The sequence below is a fragment of the Lichenostomus cassidix genome, chromosome 1 (genome assembly GCF_008360975.1).
Source record: "Lichenostomus cassidix isolate B80296 chromosome 1, HeHo_3.0, whole genome shotgun sequence".
NCBI lineage: Eukaryota > Metazoa > Chordata > Aves > Passeriformes > Meliphagidae > Lichenostomus > Lichenostomus cassidix.
Window position 1 is genome coordinate 72,603,283 of NC_139479.1, and position 21,978 is coordinate 72,625,260.

Below are 21,978 nucleotides of genomic sequence, written 5' to 3' on the forward strand. Positions count from 1 at the left end.
CTCTGAAAACAGGATGCAGGATCAGATAAACCTTCATTCTGACCCTTAAAAAGTGATCTCATGTTATTAGTGCTAAACTCATTATATGCTGAGTCAGTTATCTCTCCAGAAAGTACAAATCCTAAAGGTACATTCTATAGGTAATTCACAAAAAGAAACCAAGCATTATATCTGGTATCTATGGACAATGACCATTTCAATGTTTACATTAAGTCTTGCAAAGCCTTTATGTAGACAAAATAGTACTATAGCTAAGTAAAGAAACAATCTCTTGAAAACACAGACAAAGAAGAGACAGGTTTTCAAGCTCTTACACTTTCATCTTTTGCCACCTATTAAGGAAAAAGAAAAGCAACATGGAAATATTTCACAGAGCTATGCCTTCAGAAATTGAAAGGGACTGTAAGACATCTGGTAACTACTGATGCAGTACAATTTTTTTCTTTACATATTTTGGAAACATTCTCTTTTAAATGCCAACAGTTTAAACATATTTGAAGGAGGCACAGTTAAGGAGGCACAGTCTTTGCCTGTTTTGTATTGTAATTGTGATCTAATCAATTAAAACAAAGAGTTTAATAAATAACACGGTACTTCAGAGCAAAATATGAAAATGAAAACATCACTGAATTGATAAAGCCAAAACCCAAACAATCTTAAATACCATCTGGGAAGGTTTGTATCTGTTCAGTGTCCCAGTGGACATTTAGTTAAAGAAAGCAAAATGCAGCCTATAAAAAAGGAGTTTTAGTTGGCAGAGTATTATGGCTTAAAAAAGAAAAGAACAACCTCAATGTTCTAATCAAAAAATATGGTGTTAAAGATAATCCCAAAGAGAGAGGCTTCAGTGGAAAGTTTTTTTAAATTTTCAAAAGCGTTCTCTCTGCATCTTTTATACAAAAAGATTCCATATTGGCAAACTTAGGAAAGCACAAGCTACTAAAAACTGGCACAAACAATAACCAGAACACTTAGATCTGCTCAAAATTTGCTTCTATTACAATGCCTAAAACATAGGACAAAAGAACGTCCCTCAGTATCTGACAGGAATAAAGTTCTCCACTAAAGCAAACAAAAGAACATCTCTGTAATTATTTTCAGCAGACAGATAAAACCTTTAAACCTTTATAGATGATAAAACAGTGAAGAAACAACCTTAGTTACTGTAATTCTTCAGGAGGAGGACAACTTCTGCAGCTGAGATCAAATTAGGAGAAGTTCTCCCCATCCTTGCTGATTGCAGCCTTCAGGTTGTCCATCACCACCAAAACCAAGTATCATTCCTAAAATCCTAATTCACTCTGGTGATTTATTATTCACTAAGTATGCACTGCAGCTCTGCTGAAGAAAAGTAAATTAAAAACCTCAAAGTAATCGAACTTTCTTGGACTGTGTAGTAATTGATGATATCTTGTCATCTCCTCAAGGTGACCAAGAAACCAGAGAAAGGACTCATCTTTGCATTGTGATATTAACAGTCTCTTAGGGTACAAGACACAATTCATTCCAGGTCTGTGGAAAATTGCATCTTACTTGCAGAAAGTCTTTGGGGGAAAAAAATTACTTCTAGCTCATATCTGCTTTATTTTCTAGATCTACTGACTTCAATACTTTTGAAAAAGGCAAGTTACTTCTCTGCAACTCAAGCACGACTTACAAGCAAGGAAGCTGTGAAAATCATAATTAGTGCTATCAAGGAAAGGGTTATATTTACAGTGACTGAAGATGAGAAAAAGCAAGATGCCTACAATCAAGGGCAAGCATTAAAAGCAGACAAGAAGGAAGTGAGATAAATTACTTAGGACAATGTGGTACTGGCTAATTACAAGCAGAGAAAAATGGATTAAAAATGTTAAGAATACCATTTCCATAGCAAAGAAACATGAAGTGCTGCCAAATAGCTTCACATGATTAAAAAAAAAAAAAAAAAACCCTACATGAAAATAAGAGGATCATTTATCGACCATGATAGAATCTATCTTAAATTTCTGATAAAAATCACCCTGAACTGACAGCTGATATCAAGCATGAAGAAATGGAATGGCAACAGTCCAGTGGAGACAGGATGAGAAAAAAATGGGTTTTGTGCAGGCCAAATAGGCACTCAATTGTTGCCTAATCTTAACCTATCTTGATCCACCCTTGATCAGATCCAGTCAACTCCTGCACATACCCGTAGGCAACACTATTAAAGCTAGCAATATTACCATTATCACAAAGGCAACAAATGAAAACATACTGTGTGGTTGTCAATCAGTTCCACCAGCTAGAGTTAAACTTGTTCTAACTACATTCAGAGTACTTCTACATCCTTGTCATGACCATTGTAACATATGGTTCAGTCAAATGCACCACATTTTAATTGTCAGTGACATATGAGTTGTGGTCATAACAGAATAAAATAGGAATGGGAAGCATCTCATTGATGGTCACCACAAAACCAATGTTCTGCTGTAAAGCAAAAATCCGGTAGGAAAAAAGTTATGGAAAGAGAACTGTAAAGATAAGGTGCATGGATATGCAGACCTTACAGGAAATGTCATGCAGGTTGTCTCAAACAGATATATCACAACAAGTTACCCTAACATTTGTATTTAAGAAGACATAAGTTGATGCCCAATTTCCAGAGTTAAAGGCAATATTTCTGCTTTGTTTGGCACGAAAAAATAATCTATTTTAAAAACTGGCAAAGGAGAAAACCAAGATGATGAGATAATCATAAAATTTGAGGGAGGAGAGTTGCAGATATAAAGATACTCGCGTAATAGTTTCCTGAATTGGAATATTTCCCATCACAGAAAATGCACTATATGGGAAGTGATAAGGTTTTTGAAGATATTTACCGCACACGAACATCCAGGAGTCATCAGCATTTTTTTTATGCTTTGGACGTCACATTTACCACCATACTCAAAAAAAACTATTTTGTGGGGGTTTTTTTAATCTGTAACTTGAATGGGACTTCACCAGGCTGACTTGATTAAAGATCTAACTTTAGCCTTACTGGGCAAGCATATGACATCAACATATGCTGTCATCTCATCTGTCAAAAGACATAGAAGAAAGTAAGGTATCACTGCAAAACTTGTGACCTTAAATCACAGCCCATTCCCAAAAGTACTGCATTCCAAGCCAACAAGCTGCTTTTAGATAGTCTAGCATTTCAAAAACTCTCCACAGTAAATCCTTTCAGAGAAAGGAAATCAGGCACTAGGAAAGCCAGATCAACTGCTCAATTGTCTCTTCCTCATCCAGAGCAAATCTGCTAGATTTACCAGAAACAAGCAAGAGACTGCTCTCCCCAAAACATTAAGGTCAATAAATTAAGCATTTGGAATAGCATCAAAACCAATCCCAATAAATGTGCCTGATTTTGCACATGCATTATGACACACCCTAATTATGTATTTTCACTCCTCTTCTGATGGACCCTTGGTTTATCATACATAGTTGCAAAAATATAAATACAAAACTATCGAAGTTACTCCCACTGTGAAGCCAAGTTATTCAGCACATAAGGCGATCACTTATTCACTACACACCATGCATACCCTTCTCAGAACAGAAATTATCTGGACCACTTGATTTTTGCAAAAATAATGCTCCTTAAATCTTTGTACATAATTTTAGTTTCCATAAAGAATCAAGAACAAGATGATTTCATCATGTGGAAAAACTGGTGAGCAAAATGCAAAAAGCAGCACAGACTCCTGTTTCAAGAGCAAAGATATGTCCTTGCAAAGACTGAAAAAAAATGGCAGTGAGTTATTAGCTAATAACCTAACAATCATGCTTAATATGAGATGGATTAGGAAAAAAATTAGAGTGACTAAAGTTCTACTATTTCTAGCATGTCATTTATATTTAAAATTTTAACTGTTTTCAATTTTTTTATGAAATAACAACAGTAGCGAAGGAAAAAACATTTAATTGATGCAGGCATTTGTCTGTGTTGCGCTTTTTTGTGTAAAGGAACAATATAAGAAATCTATAAAAATATATCCAAAGCATATCAGAATGGACAGCTTTATTCTGAGTAGATCTATTTCAATCTGATACACATAACAAATAAATCTGTTAACAAAGAGAAACTAATATCCATATCTACTCCTAAGGGCTTCAACAGAAATATAATAATTCATGTTTGTTTACAATTCAAGCATTAAATTTCACTACATAAGCTACTATTTCTAAACATATTTCTTAAACAAAGTAACAGTTTTAGGTCTCCAGTATCAGGCTCAATTCAGACAAAACTTCATTTCCAATCATACTACCTTCTGGGCCTTCTGACATAATGAGGACTGGTGAAATCTAAGCTTCAAACCAAGAAAACATTATTTTTCCATGCCCAGGAACAAGAAGAGTTTTATCTACCATTTATCATAACTTCTACACTGCCGGGTTTCTTTCATAATACGGTGATTTGTTATTCTGTTTTTTTAAATGACAAATGAGCACAGAAAATAAATGCATATTGGAATTTCTATCCCATCTACATGATCAATGGCCTCTTTTTGTAATACGTATTTCTCTTTAAAACAACAAGTCTTTAATGAGGTCTGTGTGCACTGCAACCTGAAACTGTGCTGTAGTGTCTACAGCAAGTCCTACCAAAGCAGCCCAACAAAAATTAGAGAACCAGAAAGTGTCTTGACCATTCACAGCTGAGCAAACACAGCAGACAGCCAGTGTACACTCCTGAGTCCTCCATTCACCCAGAGAGAAGAGCATCTTCCCATGAGCTGTGAACAGTCTGACATCCCACAGAGCATTAAAACAACAAAACATGAACTGGCTTCAGTTTTTGGTTTTGCTTTAGCTCACTTCTAATGCTTTGTTCACTTCTATTTCTCCATTGCATGCACCATAGTTCAGTATCCCCCAAAAATTATCAGTAAATTTTGCTATGAAGTCAGAGATTGCTTCAGTTTATTTTTGATTTTCTGCTGAGCACTTAATATCCTTTTCCTGTTTCTGTCTGGAAAGCAGCCCATTTATATCTATTGGCAAGTTCAGAGAACCAACTGGGTTTTACTCATACCACAAAACCACAATCCCCCTCATTCAGTCATACTGGGGCAGCATTCCTGTTTGCCAGTCCTGGTCACAAGAAATAATGGATAAGAACAGGCAGTGGCTCATCAACCTTATCAAGCTAGACTTAGAATAAATTGAATTCAAAAGGCCTTGGGAGGTTGTTGGCTCCCCAGCCTACACTGGAAGCAATCCATTTCCCAGAGCAGCTGTGTCCACTCTGCTGAGTTAAAATACATGTGCTTATTTATTTTGTTATTCCAGCTTACAGCATAGCTTCCCACCAGCAGGTAATAACCTTGGCACTTAATCGTTCAGTGTACAGGAACATTCATACCATTCCATTAGGAACAGAATTCTAGCAGATAACACAGTGCCAGTCAGTTCAACTGCAGCTTCAGAGGCCACAGTCAAAAATGTAGCTAGGATACAGTGTATAATTTTAGAGAATTTAATAATGTGAATTCCAAGTTAAATGTGGTGTCAACAATGTCTTGTGACCTCCACTGGCAGCTATTTTTACTTAACTTGAGTTAGGATGATGACTTGACTGCAATATAATATGAGACAGTCTTAATATGGCATTTATTTTTAAACAATATTAAAAGTGCCTCAGTGGGTCTTAAAATAAAAACAGAAAAATATTCAAAACAAGGAGCTGTCATCTCAGTGTCCTGATTATTCAGGACCCAGGACAAATACCCCTAAAATATTTTTCCCAATTAAAAAAAGAAATAAAAATCAAGCTTCCACCATTGAAAAAGGTACTATTAAGTACTCACATTTTTAAATGCTTTATTGCCACACTACTCTAAAGGCTTATTACTCTCACTTTCACACATATAACGTGCATTTACATAAGGAGAGTCCCCATGAGCATTAATGAGCTTCAAAGCCTAAACTATGTGACAGAATAAGATCACTCTACGACCTGCCTCTTTCACCTGTCCATAATTTGGCAGGTGTGTGTGTGTTCTCCAGTACTCACAAAGCATCAAGAAACACATTCTCCTTAGAAGTCTTAATTCATACCTCTTTGGGTCTAACCATCATACTAGCCAGTATGATCATAATACCACATCAGTAGATATTGGTAGGTAACATAGTATTCTGCTTTGGGAACATGGAGTCTTATTATTCCATTTGTTTTCAGAAATACAATTCACTAAAAGAAAAAACACATACGCAGAGCTAGACAGAACCCACATGCCTGTATGCACACTATGTTTAATGACAACAACAAAATCACAATGACCTTCCTAAATCAGTGTAAGCACCTAAGAAACCCAATCAGCTAGGCTGCATTAAATACCATCACAAGTCTGAGCCAGTCAGACCTATATCTTGCATGTAGCTCTGGACATACCACAGATGAAAACTGCAGAGCAAAAAGATTTTTCCTCGTTAACATTCCAGTGTCGGTGTCTTTAAAAAAAGACTCATGACAGAAAAAACACTAAACTCAAGCAGCAGTTTTTAATAGTAGCTTCTGAAGCAAAAAAAAAAAAATTAAACATTAAGTGGAGGGATGAATGTAGTGCCAGGAAAGAAAATAATTAATTATTGAGACTTGCTAGGATATAGGTACATCCAAAATTGAAGATATTTAAGCATGAATAAAAAAAAAAAATAGACTTTTTGGTGTCTTGTCTCACCAATGCAATCGTGACTGGAAGAAAAATATCCCTATATGTTTTTTTCATGCCATACAACTTAGACATTATGTTTGGAAAAACAGTTGGAAAAAAAAGTGAGTACCAGTATACTTCAAAAGTTATTATTATCTTCTGCTGTCCCCTAGTGGCACTGTAACTTGTTTCACAAAATTCATCAAGGAATACATTCAACTGCAGACTTCATAGGTTACAGAATAGAAGGCATCAATAGAAATTAAAAGCCAGAAGAAATTAGTTTTGCAGACAATTGCTACAACCAGCTTTTATTTAGAATTTTTAGAACTAAAACCCCCAGGGAAACGCTGTAATCTAGTGTTTTAATCTACTGACTTTTCTGACAAATTGTGTGGCAAAAATAACACCAGAAGTACTTATTGGACTGCCCACCATATTGCCAGTATTTTAGAAATTCTGTCACTGAACTAGTTAAGACATTAAAAGCAGCTGGAAGAAACAGCTTCCAATCACTCCAATTGTAGCATACCTTTCAAGTTTATTAAAAAAACCCACTCAATATATGTCAATTCTACTATAAAGTAAAAGCATTGCTGGACAACACCCAGATTTTCTTGATCTTACTTTACCATAAATCAAAAATGCAGGAGTTGCAATTTATGTTCTTCAACAGGGTAAAATGCCAGTGAAATGTTTCTTAGGGAACACAGTGGCCTTATGAACCTAAAAATAAACCGTTACCTCTTGCCATAGATCAAGCTTTGCAAAATTGTAATATAGACATAGTCAAAGGTTTTCCAGCTTCATCCCTAACATAGTTTCTCTCCTTTCATATTTACTTTTGTATCACAAAATAATTTGACTTCAAAAGTAAACAGTATTCGGCATCCCAGTTTTAATTACAGTTTAACAGCCTCTTAATTAGCTGTGATATTTAATTTAGCTTTCATTCTATGCAATTATATTCTCATAACCCATGAAAATTTGTAATTATCTCTACCTTCATTAATGACGACTACTAAATTGCAGTTCAGTTCATTTTTATCAAGTTTCTAGAAGAAATACAAGCTTCTCATACAAACTGCAGCTACTGAAAACAAGTGAAGCTTCCTACTCAACACTCAGATTTCAATGAGAACTACATTCTCAATTACCCACATCAAAAACCACATTAGCATATTTACTCATTGCACAGTACTTACTTAAAATTATTAGACATCTCCCTTGTTTTATTTTCAAAGATTTATTTCATGCTATTAAGTTTCCTTAACAAATTTCCTTCCACAACTGCTTTACCTTAAGGATGGAGTGAGCCTGTATGTTTCTTCAAAATGAATGCCCAGTACAAGTAGAACCTGCTGATCTTTGTAACAGATTAAGAAACAGAAAATACCCGTGAAGCTTTTCCTACAGAAGGATTTTGTTTTCACTGTCAGTCAACACCCTCCAGCTCACACAACTTGCTCAGACGTACTCCCAATTTCTGTAAGGTCTCCCTACTGAAAAATTCACACAGAAGGACATGCAAACTACAGCCCCATCAGGCATCCAGCACAGCCAACAGCCCCTGAGACAGACACTCTGCCCCAATTTTCTGTCTAAAACTGTCCATCAAGCAATCACAGCAGGCTGTGTTTAAGAGGCCACTGAAGACAGACCCTTAAGGTTGCCAGGCTAAGGTCCTCTCAGAGTGACATTTGAATAAAAGCATTATGACAAAGGGGAGTTGTTTGTCTTTGTAGCTCTTTAGAGCTGTTTCCCCATGCTAAACCTACTTAAAATTGCTCTTCTCAGTTCCTAATAAGCAATGGGAAAAGGCCTGAGGATTAAAACTCCAGGGAGGTGCTTTAACTCAGTGACAAGGCTCAGAAGGAGCTCAACCAGTATCCTAAACACTGCCAATTAAACAGTGCCAAATACATTGTTTTCCTTCCATGATGACAGCATGCCATAAAGACAAAATTACAAGCCTTCTGTGGAAGCCACACAGGACTTAAAAAAAACAGAAAGACAAAGAAGAAAATATTACAGAATTCTAACCAAGCCTATATGCTTTTCTCTCAATTGGTATGCATAAGATTATATCTAAATTTTAAATTAGCAAAATAGCTATGTGTTTTAGCTAATTATGTATAACATCCACTGACTTTGTTCATTGACAAGTCTTTTTCAAAGCCATTTAAAAATTTACCATTCCCTTCTACTGTAGCAGATCAGAAAACAGAGAGCACAGAGACAGAATGGGGCAGAAATGTTACCAATTACAATGAAAACGTGGCTAAAACTTCTACATTTTGAGAGAGTGCTGGAAGTGCACTCTCATGGTATAGTCACTAAAATTTACAGCCTTCTGATCCAGGAACACAGATCTCGAATTCCTATAGTGTTGAAATCCTATTCTAAGCAAGTACTCTCTCATTAGGTTTGACAACTGCCTATATTGCAAGCTCTACTACAAACAAATTAAATTATAGACAAGATATAATGCTAGGTCTTGCATTTCATCCTTCAGATAATTGCATAAGGTTTTTGATCTACTGAATTATATGCAGTAACAGCTTCTGTTTGACTTAAAAATCTACTTCAGAGATGAAGGATCTGGTTTTCAACAGTGTATCTGGGTAACTCCCATCATAAAGACTTAGTCACAAATATTTTAACTAAAGCTATGCCTAAGAATATAATTCCACAAAAGGCTTAGAAAATTAAAAATTTAACCTGTAATTAACATTTGATTCCTTCCTCCCAAATTAAAATAAGGAAGAAATATTTCCATTCTTTTGAAGAGTCTTCAATGACACAAAGAAATTGGATCCACAGTCTAAAACCTTATTTATCTATAAATGCCAGTAGCAAAACAAGCTTTTCCACCCACAAACACACTGAACTCAGCCTCTGAGGTAAACCTGCCAAGTGAAAAAGGTTTTCTGTTTCCTCACTGTTAATCTTCCCTGATCAGAGGAAACAACCAGGGATATTTTCGTCTGCTACAACAAGTCTCTGAAGCTCACTAAGAAATTAAGTTAAATCATTACTCTTAACTAATCAAAAGGGTCTTTTAGTGATAACAGCCTTTTTCTTTCTAATATATGTCTTAATTTTTTTCAAGTGAGTCTTTAGCCAATAATCTGTCCCTACAGTGATCTAATTTTAAACATTAAAATACTAATGAAAAGTGCAAACAAACCTGGCTGTTCTTCCCACTCTGTGGATGTATGTGTTTGCATCTTCTGGACAATCAAACTGAATGACCCAGTTCACTGCTGGAAAATCTGCGTAAAAAAATGCATCAAATAAGTTCACTGGACTCAAAACCCTCCTATTCATGAGGATATTATTTTGGAGCAGTAATCCTGTAAGAACCATCACTTGGACCCATTTATAGACATTAGGTTTACAACCTCTGAAACAAAACTAGTTGCATGTATTAGCATACATAAACAATCACTCTCTCCATCAAAGAAAGTTAAATTAATTGTGTGTTCGTTTCCTAAATTATGACAGTGCAATGAATGGAACATAATTTCACACTTGACAAGAATAGACATGCTTTGTATCACACAGATGATAAAACACCACTATAGTTAACAATTATATAACAATGTCTGACCCACTTTTCACCCACACTGTTAATATCCTACACCACTGAGGTTTGAAGTTAGCTGTGGTGAGACTGCACTACTTCAGCTGTCATGTACAGAAATACCATAGTCCCTCTCAAAGACGGGAGGGGGTGACCAAGCCTGACAAATGTCAACCTTGGCTGCGAATTGGTATTAACAATAAACACTTTCTAACTGCTGCACTTCACCCAGCAGCAGCATGCTTTGCACTGGAGTGTTACTTCCTAACCAAGTCTGCAGGTACACTGTATTCCACAATTATGCCCACACTCTACACCAAACTAACCATACCCAAATTAGATAGTCACTGGTGAGGTTTCAGAAGTATAGAAGGTATGATAAACAGTTTTAATTCCGGCCTTCAGATTTTAGAGCACCTTCCTTCTTTTTGCAGCACAGTGACAAAACCTCACATTTTGGACAACAGAGTTTGCTATCCCAGAGAACAAGTGAACTCCTGAAAAGTCTGTGTTATACTTAAACGCCTCAAAGTACAAAAAGAAAAGAGAAATCTTTTTATCCTCATCTCTGTCTCCTTACCAATACAATCCTGTATTGCCACTCATGTATCAGAAATTAAAATTCCAGGTTTCCATTTCCACATACTGGTAGGTTAGTAACTTTGCATATCCTTTGGAATAACCCACGGGATACAGGCATATCAGAAATACTTAAAACTGCTGAAATCTTGCCTTACAGCATGTAGTAAGCAAATACATCACTATTTCCATACCACATAAGTTTTTCTGGGATCAAAAGAAAAGTACAAATGAAGTGGGCCTCTTCTAAAGAAACAGCAAAACTTTAAGAAGCATCTCTCTTTTCAGACACCCTAATGAGCTCCTAAGCAAACTACAGCTTATTTTTCACAAATTGGGTTGGACCTCAGAGTATGAAATCTGATAAGGGCTCAAAAGGTTTAGCTGTTGCTGCTGTGGGTACCTACCCAGGCCACGAGCTGCAATATCTGTAGCAAAAAGCACTGCTGCCTTTTTCCGAACAAAACAAGTGTAGACTTCCATTCTCTTCATCTGCTGCTGCTTGCCATGGAGTGCTAGTACAGGAAGACCAGGCTGAAGCTTACAGAACACTCTGAATAGATATTGGACCTGCCCAGCAAATCAGGACAGAAAAAAGTTACGATGCAATGTTAAACTTGTTAAGACCATATACAGTGGATAGAGCAACTGACATGGCACATCAAATTAAATAAACGTTTCTTCACATCAGAGACAAGAGACATTATTTTGAGACCTTATTACACACCCAGGTACTAAAAGACTAAACCAACTGTGGCAAAACATTGTCAAGCTTTTTGATGGCATTTCCTAAAGGAAGCCAGAGCAGGTAACAGCAAGAACAACTTGGGATGTGAGTAGTCAGGCTGCACGCAAAGAACCAAAGTATCAGAAGTCCATCAGCAGCACTGCTTTTAGACAGTAGTGGAGGGGTGCTGTGTTTTGTACTTGCAACTCAGCTCAATCTACAGTCTCAGTTTACTATTTCAACAGTTTTTCCCATAAAATCAGCCTGTTTACCCTTACCTACAGTACCCATGATGCAGCTTAATTTTATAGCAGGCAGCTACCTAGTATCTTTTTAAATAAGCAGATACATAAACTGCAGGAACAGCTGCAGCTCTGGGAATTTCTGTACAACCACTTCAGTGTACCCCCAAGTCAACTGCAGAACAACAAAAATATTGCAACTTCTTGCCCAAGTGAAAGAATTGCAATGAATATTTACTAGACCCTTGTAAAATGGTCTATTATTGTAAAATACTAGCACTGTATTATACTAGCAAGGAATACCTGGCATTGTAAAATACTTGATACATGCAATAGTTACAGATACAAATACCTGTGCCAAACCCATGCAAATGCTTCAACAGAACAGTCCCACAACACTTATACACGTAGGTATGTGAAGGATTACTTGTTGTGTAAAAAAAACCTTTCCCTGTACTGTTTCACAATCACACTTTCTCAAATAGGCAGACTTAAAAGCTTGTAAGGAAAGCAAGCACAGCTACTGAAATACTTTGTAAGCTATGAACCATGTCACAAGACAAAACTGAAACAGCTGGGCCTTACAGGCATTAACTTCTAGCATTCATTTTTAACACCACAAAAATGGCTGAGTACACTGAGGTTTCCAGAACCTTCCTGTACTTAGCCTGGGTTGCTGAACTGCCCTGAAGCCAGGCACTCCATGACACGCAGCAAGTGATGTTTTGTTCCTCCAATTTCCTTTGGCAGATTAATCCAAAATCTCACCTCTTTGGTCCTTTGACATCTACATTAATATCTGCATTTTATTAGTTTTAACACGCTGCGGGGAGAAGGGGTAGAACAGAAACATACCTCTTTACAGCTTGCAAAAAACACAATGCTCTTCTTTTTCAAATGAGTTCTCAGGAAAGAGTATAACATGTTTACTTTTTGCTGAAGCTCACAGACAACATAGTTCTGATCTAAAGTTGCTGGGGTACTAAAGAAGAAAAAAAAATAAACAAAACAAACCCACACCAAAAAAGTACATTTAGATAAATCACAGAAATGTCACACCATTCTTTTAAGCTAATAGTGTCTTACACATACTCAGAAAAAGGAGAAAAAAAGTCAGGCTGCAAAGCTCTCCCACTTTGAGGAACAAGTCTTAGCAGCTTCACTTGAAATCTACATCAATTTCCTTATTAAAAACCAGCGGGGAGGGACAGATGACTTTTGACATTACTTCAGAATTCATTTACTAGCAAGGCAAACTCTTTCCATGTCTAAGCAGCAACATTCAAATTGCCTTGACTTAAAATGCAATTTTATCTATTAGTCCTATTAAAGCATCATTTGTGCTTAAGGCAATGTCAAAGCAGTCTAATCACACACAAAAAAAAAGCACTTCTACTGATTACACTGACATGCAAAGTGACTTTCTAAAGCTCTGAATTGTTATCTGAACTCGCATTTCTGTTCTTTAAAACAGAAATAAAACAACAAAAAAATTCTTTGGAATATTTGGCTTTGAAACACATCTAAATGCTCAACTCTTACAGTCCCTCTGCTTCCCCGTAAACAGACCAAGGATGCTCAAAATTAATTTTTTAAAGGTGGTCACTTGGGAAGATGAAAATTACAAGACACTCCTCCAGTTTTTATTCTATTATTTTAATTACGCCACAGCACTTTTTGCTTTCTAAGTCTTTCAGAAGAAACTGCTTTTATGAGGCAATAACCTGTACTACTAAGGCACTCAATTCTAAAACAAATTAATACTTTCCTTTTTTCTGATTTGGTTTGCTATCTAATTACATTCTCTCAAATACTTTTAAAAATTAAATGTACTTTAAAATAGACTTCACCAAATGTGAAGATCTGTGAAACAGAAAGTCCCCAAAATGAAGACTACGTACTACATTTGTACATCATCTTCTGCTACGATGATATTAACAACACTTTTTTTCTGGCAATCATGCTTATTTGAGACACCTTTGACAGTAATTCTGATTTAAAAAAGGTATTTGCAGTACAATACAGAAATAATCAAAACAAATAGCAAAAACTTCCTCCAAATTCAATGAGGCTCTGTTGTGCATTTTCCTGATGGTTTCTTGTTTGCTCCCAGGAAAGCCATTTTTATCACTGTGCTTCACCTTTCTGCTGCATCTTACATATGGAAATAGATGCATATTTCATAGAAGAGCAGAAAAAGAATCATCCATGTTCATAAGTAATTTGACACTCAGATGATCAAGCCCACAGAAATGCAAAATAACATTCTTCATTTGGATTTCAGAAGAAAATAATGTGCCAAAAAGTAACACTCCTTTAGTGAGACATTAAAACTTTTTGAGCATGGCACACCACATACTTCCCCCTTCCAGCAAGGGCCTCCCATCCTGCTCCAAACTGTATGGCAGGACAAATTTACTTTGTGCACACAGGGCCAGAGCCCTAAACATGCACAGAAAATGCAGCACATCAGGAAGCCACAAAAGTTACTGCACATTCTAATACCACATGCTTTCTTTTGGGCACCTAATACTAAACACACAAACAAGACTGTCATTCTGCACTTCCCCAATAGGGTAGCACTTTCTTGGAAAGCCAGATTTATAAACAGCACACACACGAGGTGGTTTTGCACATAAGTACACACATGCAGGAGGCAAGGAAGCCAAACAACAAAAAAAAGGAGTAATTCAGAACTGAGTGCTGCTAGACCCAGGACACTGGTTATAATCCACTCTGCAGCTTCCTCCCTAGGAAAAAAGTTTCCAGTCTGAGAAGCTGCCTGAGGAGACAAGACAAGCACAGGTTCAGCCTCCCTGTGATGATTCAGTCAGAACTAGTCCCCTCTTATTTGGAAATTCCTTGCTTTCAGGAAGGCACACAGCAGAATCAGACAGTGATCCAGTGATGGATGCACAATGCAACCTCTGATTCAGGGAACTGTCAGAGAAGCAGTTAAGTAGGATCACTGTCTAACCCTCCCCAGAAAAAAAAAAATCCCAACATACCTGAATTTGGCTTTCTCATGAACCCAAACATATTCTGGATCTTTCAGACTCAGCCGTGCGAGATCCTTGACAGATTTTGTTTGTGTTGCAGAAAAAAGCAAGGTTTGGCGTTTCTTAGGTAGATTTTCTATGATTGCATTCATTGTATCAGCAAACCCCATGTCTAGAATTCTGTCAGCTTCATCAAGAACTGGATTGAAGGATAAAGATGAGAAATGTGGTTTTAGATTTAGTTATTTTAAAAGCGCCTACATTAAATCTATATAGCACAAAATTCCATCTGTACTTCGAATGCAGAGATTAATTTAAACTACTGTACATGACAGGATTCTCTTTAGATATTCATGTACTTCATAAAACATGTTTTTAAAAAAATACTGCAACAGAAATCACAGCATTTCCCATGATCTATGCACTACAGCCCTCAGTTTCACATGCTGAAGCAAAAAATCAGCATCTCAAATAAACAGTAAATTTGGCAATTTGCTAACAGACTCCCTGTCCTATTATTGAAACAAAAGCACAGAATGTAAAACAGTGTTGCAGTATTTGTGACACAGCAAAACACTTTCATGTACGTAAGCTGAATTTGCCACTGAAATACAAGGTACAAACCGAGTAGCACAGAGACAAAGCTTTAAAAGAGCCTACATTTCATGCAATTCTTCTCTAACTGCCATGAATCGTACTAAGTGTAGCAAGCATAATTTCACATTTTATCAGCTTCATTAGCTCCTTAATTGCTTCTAAGTTTCTCAAGCTATGCTAAAGATTATGCAGTTCTTAGTAGCAGGCAAACTTTTTCATTACACTGAAAATTTTTGTTCAGGCTGGAAGGATGAAAACAAACAATGCTAACAACGCAAACAAAACAGTAAAAGGAGCAGAAATCCGTCTTAAAACACAAAGAAAAATGTTTTCTAGAATGGTCCAAAATACACACACTGCAGTGGATATTCCATATAGATAGTTTTATCATGTCAGGTAAGACACAAGAGACATAGCCGTAAAGGTAAGTTTAGCATTAGTAGAGACAAATATAAAGGATTGTATGGGGCATTACACTGGGGTTTGTGCTCCTTACTAAAACCCCTGCTTGTTCTTATCATCCTAAGGAAGGCATGCTCAGCAACTGTTTCAGAATAAGTAAACACAAGAAACAAGTTTTGCTGTTTTCTGATTTAATTTTAGCATGTGTGAGCTCAAATGCCATTTCATCTACATACCATGACAAGACTAAACTTTTTATGCAAGGAAGTGCTGTACACAATTACGAGCCGTTACAATATATTCCTGAGTACTTTCAAGTACTTAAAACACTTACTCAACATTTGTAGATCAGATGCATAGAAATATGAAGTTTCATCCATGTGTTGTAAAAGCCGTCCTGGAGTGCAAATTAGCATATTGATGTGGTGGATTCTTTCAGACTCTTCTTTCAGATCCTGAAAAGGAGTTAAACCAGCTTAGCTCTAGTTGTTCACACTTGAAGTTCAGTACCAGAAATGGTCAGGTCAGTTTAACCTATTGATAGCTTTTAGAAAGAACAGTCAAGGAGCAGCCTTTCCTCTTCCCACAGATATGTCACCATTTCTTCAGCATGCTCACACCCGTGGCTTGAGGAAAAGGTATTGCAGAATAATCTAAATTAACAGGATAGTCCTGGAAGACTTGGCAGGAAGGTCCATCCAGCCATGGACCCTGAAAAGATTTTAAATATGCAAAAGCTTCAAAAGACACAGAATAAACACAAGGAAATTAATGGGCCGCTGATGGTTCCCATTAACTACTCTCCTCCTTGACTTCTCAATGCCAGTGTTTCCTTCCTAAACTAGCCTTTAATAACAGCATTCAACTATGCTTCCATACAGCAAACTGCAAGAGAGGACACACCTTTCCTCCAATGATAAGGCCAGCTGAGAACTCATGATTCTTGCCCACTTTACGGAGCACCTTGAAGGTTTGATACGCCAGCTCCCGCGTAGGCGATATTATCAGAACCCCCAGTCCGTCAGCTGAAGTCCACTGCTGGCGATAGAGGAGCTCCAAAGCCTGAAAGCAATTTCCATGTTATCATCACAAAAATCTCAGAAGGAAAATGGGTAACAACAAATTCGTAACAAAAAGTGTCATTTAAAAAAAAAAGACAAAGCTACATGAATTAAAATAATGATGTGAAGAAATATCAGAGCATATTTCATATAGTCTAATTATATATAAATTCTAACTAACAGTAATGATACTTGCTGTAGCAAAATTCTCCAGTATCAACCTATGACAGACAGTAATGGGCAGTAAATCATAAACATTTTACTGCACAATTAATCCTACTCTGCTAAATTCTAGAAATTAGGCCATTTATATGATACTAGAAATCAGTATAGACAAATAGGAGAAATTTCCCTGCTCCTAAGGTTTTGTGGGAACCAGGAACAGAATGAGCACCTGGAAGAACATTAATTATTGAAGCTTTAATTCTGGCTTATAGACTTGTAACAGTACTATCTACACATCACATATAGAGCATTCCAACTGAAGTTGCCATACAGCTGACACCAGGATTATTCCTCCTCTTATGAATTCATGCTGCAGAAACACTGTATTAGTTAGCTAATCCTAACACAAGGACTTTACAGGTATGAATATCTGAAGCCTTCTGAAATACTGAGAGCTGGTAAGCATACTTGTACAATTAATTTTTTTCTACTCCTCATCTCTTCAGCTCCTCTCTTAGCCCTTTTCTCTAAAACTGTTTTAAAATAAGGTTTGTAAAACAAAGTACTTCTACTCTTTGATTAATTAATGGAGTAATCTCACTCTTGTTTCTCAAATTCACAAGACTTTTGAAGTCGCCTACATTTGTTTATTCTCTACTAATAAGATTAAAAGAAAAAAAACAGCATAAAGCACAAATCTTTACTAGAGAGGGTATTCAAAGCACCTGCTACTGTTGCCACAGTTATTGACAAAATAGCCTCCAAAGAAATTTACGCTTACAAAAATGCAAGTAATGTTTAAAACAGTAACTCCGTAAAAAAATATTTATTCCCCTTCATCTCATCATAACATGTGGTTTGTATCCACTTACATGTACACTTAGAGCACATGCCTCAATTATACTTTTAAAATTAAGAAATGAAATGCAGATCATGATGCCTTGAGTAAAACTGTCAGATATGTTCATCCGTGACAGAGTTTTTCATCTCACTTTTCTGCCTTCACCTAGAAGTGATTTCTAAGGAGTTCATAAAAAACAAGGAAATAGAAGTCCACAATCACTATTGTTAACTTTGATATATAAGGTCCAAATTGTAGAATTTTAAATGAGTAAAAACCACTCATCTAAAAAAATCTATGGAACTGAGGAAAATCCACCATTCTGTTTCATACATCTAGTTTTCAAATGCCAAAAAAATTGTACAACTGGAGTTGCACCAGGAAAACATCCTTGAGAGAAAAACTTCCTAAATCACACAGGGTCTACTAATGTGGGGATCAAAATGAAACTTCTAAGTCTTGGAATATTCCTAGAACAAAAAATACACTTCTTTCAAACAGCTTCATTAAACTCCTAAGTATTTTGACTTTCCTGAAACACTTAGACCAGGTGAATTGTAACTTTTTTCTCAGGATCTATTAACCTGAACTGACATCCATACTTCACAGACAACTTGGTTTGAGTACAAACAGAAGGATGTACATTACTTACTGGAACAATAAAAGCCAAGGTTTTGCCCGATCCAGTCTTTGCAGCTCCAAGTACATCTTTACCTTGTAAAGCCAAACCTATGGTTTGCCTCTGTATCTCTGTTACCACACGATACTGAGCTTCCTGCAAGCCTAGGATTTGCAGGGTGAGAAGAGAAGAGAGTGTGGGAGGGGAAGAGGAACAAAAAAAAAGAAGAAGGAAAAAACTTTATTTAATTTGTCTGGGACTGCATTGCTCTGTTTAGACAACACTGTACAGGGCAATACTTACCTAAAACCTAGTTTAAAGGAAAAAAATGTGTAGATGCAGATAAACAATGCATTCCTTTTTACTTATATTATTTTTCAAAGAAAGCTTCTATACTCACCTTTAAGAGTTTTCTTTGACAACGGAAAATCTGAAAATCTTTGGATTTCACTTGCATTTATCTGAAACAAAATAATTGTAATCAATGCTTACAACCTAACCATAAAAGATAAATTGAATAGCATTCTTTGAGTTGGTGTTATGATAAATATGTAGTAGTTCAGTATGACCTGATTCAAGTTAACTAGCCAGGCAATCTATCCTAGTTTGACCTAAGCCAAAGCCACTGGTCTACCATAAACTATTCAGTAAGTAATGATACACTTAAATAATGCAAGCTAATAGCACAATTTAAAGCTCAGACCACCATGAAATCACAGGACCTCAGGAGGTCTCTGGTCTCCACCTTATTACAGCTCAGCTGTCCTTTTCAGATCTGTGTTTTCAGATTCCTAGCAGGGATCTACTGAGAATGTATGCTCATCCTCACTGCAGGGTTTATTTGGGCACCCAGAGCTGCAGCAATATTACAACTACCTGACTGGGAAGAGAAGAGTTCACCTGTGTCCTGAAGCTCACCAGATTCACCAACCTCTAGCACTCGGTGTATTCAAATTTTTTTTTGAGCTGTCCCACAGGGTGGAAAAAAAAATACTAAAAAAGTAGTTCATTGTCCTGACCCATACCAACTCATTTCTCTGTATGCATCCATACTTGAGAGCTATTAATTACACACACACACACAGTCCCCCCTAGCATGAAGTTTGTTCAATGATTTAAAAACATGAGGCATCAAGTAGAGATCTTGAAAAAAATGTAGTATTTTCAAGTCTGTTCTAGCAGATGTGAACAGCTTTCACTGGCAAAGTTAACAACAAATAGTAGCAGGACAGAAAAAAAACATAGAACTCAAGAAGAAAAAGATAGAGACTACAATATTTATAAAACCTGAGGTGAAAAAAGAAGGTAGAATATACAGCTTTAAATGCATGCTGATTAAAATCCATAAACAGATTTCTAAATATCAAACTTGGAGCTTACAACTCATGTATTTCTAATAGGTATTGTTTATCTCCAACAAACTGCTGACCAGAAACCTCCCAAATCATGGACCAAGCAAAACAGTCTTCAGACCCTCCTGACCTCTTGTGTTAACAATTCCAGAGAAGGCCTCAGATGAAGAGCTACTGAGCTGTCAGATCAGCCTTTTATCTCCTTGAGGTACCAAGCCTTTTACAGGCTCTGCCTATTATAGAAGAGTGAGGGGTTAGAGGTGTTTAATGCATCTAAATCACAACACTACTCTTTTCAGCCTAGTTCTCTCCAGTAAAATCAAGACAAGTAGCCTAACACATTAATTTAATCTCTAAAAATAAAAGGTAAAAACAGGTAAAGGGAATACCACCCCTATTAAAACCTGGTCTTGACACATTTTAAGGCAAAGCTCTTGCAAGGTAGATTTCAAGTTTCCACTGTGTCCTAACAGAGCAATTAAACTTTTGCCAAATATTACTTTGGAGAAGGGAAAAAATCCTTCCAGAATCACCACAAAAAGGTCTTTTTTTGACTTTTACATACTGGAATTTTTGACGAGCACTTCCAAATTCAGTTGGTAACTTTGAAGATGCTATATATCACGTCAAATATTGGGCTAATTCCCAGTCTTATTATTTTACATGCTAAATATTCACAACTCAGTGATGTATACAGCTTCTGTTTAATTTCAGCCAAGGGACTGTCTGCATAGGAAAACAGTAGGCCTAGAGGAGGGAAAAGTATTTTACTAACATCAAAGAAGAATTCATGTAATCAACCATGTGCAACTAAAGGGATAGATTTTAACAGGTTTGTGATACATCAGATGGGCTATTGCAGCAGTCTGAATTTGTTCAAAATAAAGTATTTCAGTAGTCAACTTCTTTTACACTCAGCAGAAGTTGGCAGGAGGCAGAGCAGCACCACAAGCAGAGCACATCTAACCCGTTATTCACAATTACAGTGCTTTCCACTGATCAGTGCGATCCCAAAGCCGACTATCTCCCGCAGGAATTCAAGGGTGTCTGGGTGACAAAACAACACCACTCACTTCAGGTATCGCACTCAAATACTTATTTCCTGACTTGAGGTTAAACAACACATTCATTCATACTGATGTTTGCCTGTCGTGCGTCTTCTGTGGAGACAAACGCGTCCCATCTCCAGCCGGGAGACATCCACGTTGCCCGGTGAGAAGGGCCAAGTGCCACTGGTCACGGCACTTCTCACCACCTGCTTCAGCCTCCTCCTCCTCCTCCTGTCTGCTCTCCTAACCACAAACTCCCCCGCCCGAGGGTCCCAGTACCCCTGGCTCCACAGCCCGCCCAGTCACCTCCGCCAAAACCACTGGAACTGCGGCTACTGGCCCCTCCTCCTCCGCCTGGGGGAAAAGAGCAGAGCACCATCCCTACCCCGTGGAGGTAAAAGCCCTCTGCCTGCTAACGAGCAGTGTCTCCCAGCACACCACCCTACTGGCCAGAGGAGCTCCCCACCCCTGCCCAGGACCCTCACACAGCTACCATCTCTGCCAGTCCTATCCACGCACACGGCACACGAGGAGAGGGAGAGGAGCCGCTTCTCCGCCGTGCCCTCCCGCCGGCACAGCCCCTCGCTCCCGGCCCGGCCGTACCTCGGGGTAGCGCTGCACCAGGCGCCCGATGTTCTCCCGCTCCACCTGCCACTCGGGCCGCTTCCTCTGCTTGCGCTGCAGCCGCAGCCTGTTGGTGCGCCGGGTGTATTTCTTCTTCCAGCGCTCGAAGCTGCGCACGGGGTCCATAGCCGCCCCGCCGCCGCTCCGGCCCATGCCGCCCGCCGCCCCGCGTGGGTCCGCACGGCCGGGGCGGGGCCGGGCGCAGGCGGAGCGCGTCACTGGGGCCGCGCCGCCGCTCGGGCTGGCCCGGAGCGACTCCGGCCCGGCGCGCTGTGGGGAAAATCGCAGTGCGTGCCGTGCAGCCCAGGGAAATGAGCTCGTGCCGCAGCAAGGGGACTACGCTGTGGGAGAGATTATAAAACGGGAAGGAAAATTAAAAGCCTTAATAGAAGAGGGATGTGTGCTTAGTGCTGGCGTAAATTTTGCCCCGAGGAGTGTGGTGGTGGATTGAAAAGGACCTTAAAGATCAG

The 21,978-nt window shown here is 38.0% G+C and overlaps 1 protein-coding gene across 1 annotated transcript in view; it reads right to left on the reverse strand.

The window, feature by feature from the left end:
* Nucleotides 1–21,720, reverse strand: part of DDX10 (DEAD-box helicase 10) — a 153,833-nt gene extending 132,113 nt beyond the window's left edge. The window contains exons 1-9 of the mRNA XM_085063776.1: nt 21,488–21,720; nt 18,884–18,944; nt 18,517–18,647; nt 16,701–16,859; nt 16,132–16,252; nt 14,808–14,997; nt 12,655–12,781; nt 11,238–11,400; nt 9,856–9,940 (exon numbers count right to left, since the gene is read on the reverse strand). Coding sequence (XP_084919902.1) covers nt 9,856–9,940; nt 11,238–11,400; nt 12,655–12,781; nt 14,808–14,997; nt 16,132–16,252; nt 16,701–16,859; nt 18,517–18,647; nt 18,884–18,944; nt 21,488–21,661 — 1,211 coding nt within the window. The 5' untranslated portion in view covers nt 21,662–21,720. The remainder of the gene's footprint in view (nt 1–9,855; nt 9,941–11,237; nt 11,401–12,654; nt 12,782–14,807; nt 14,998–16,131; nt 16,253–16,700; nt 16,860–18,516; nt 18,648–18,883; nt 18,945–21,487) is intronic.
* Nucleotides 21,721–21,978: the final 258 nt, after the last annotated feature.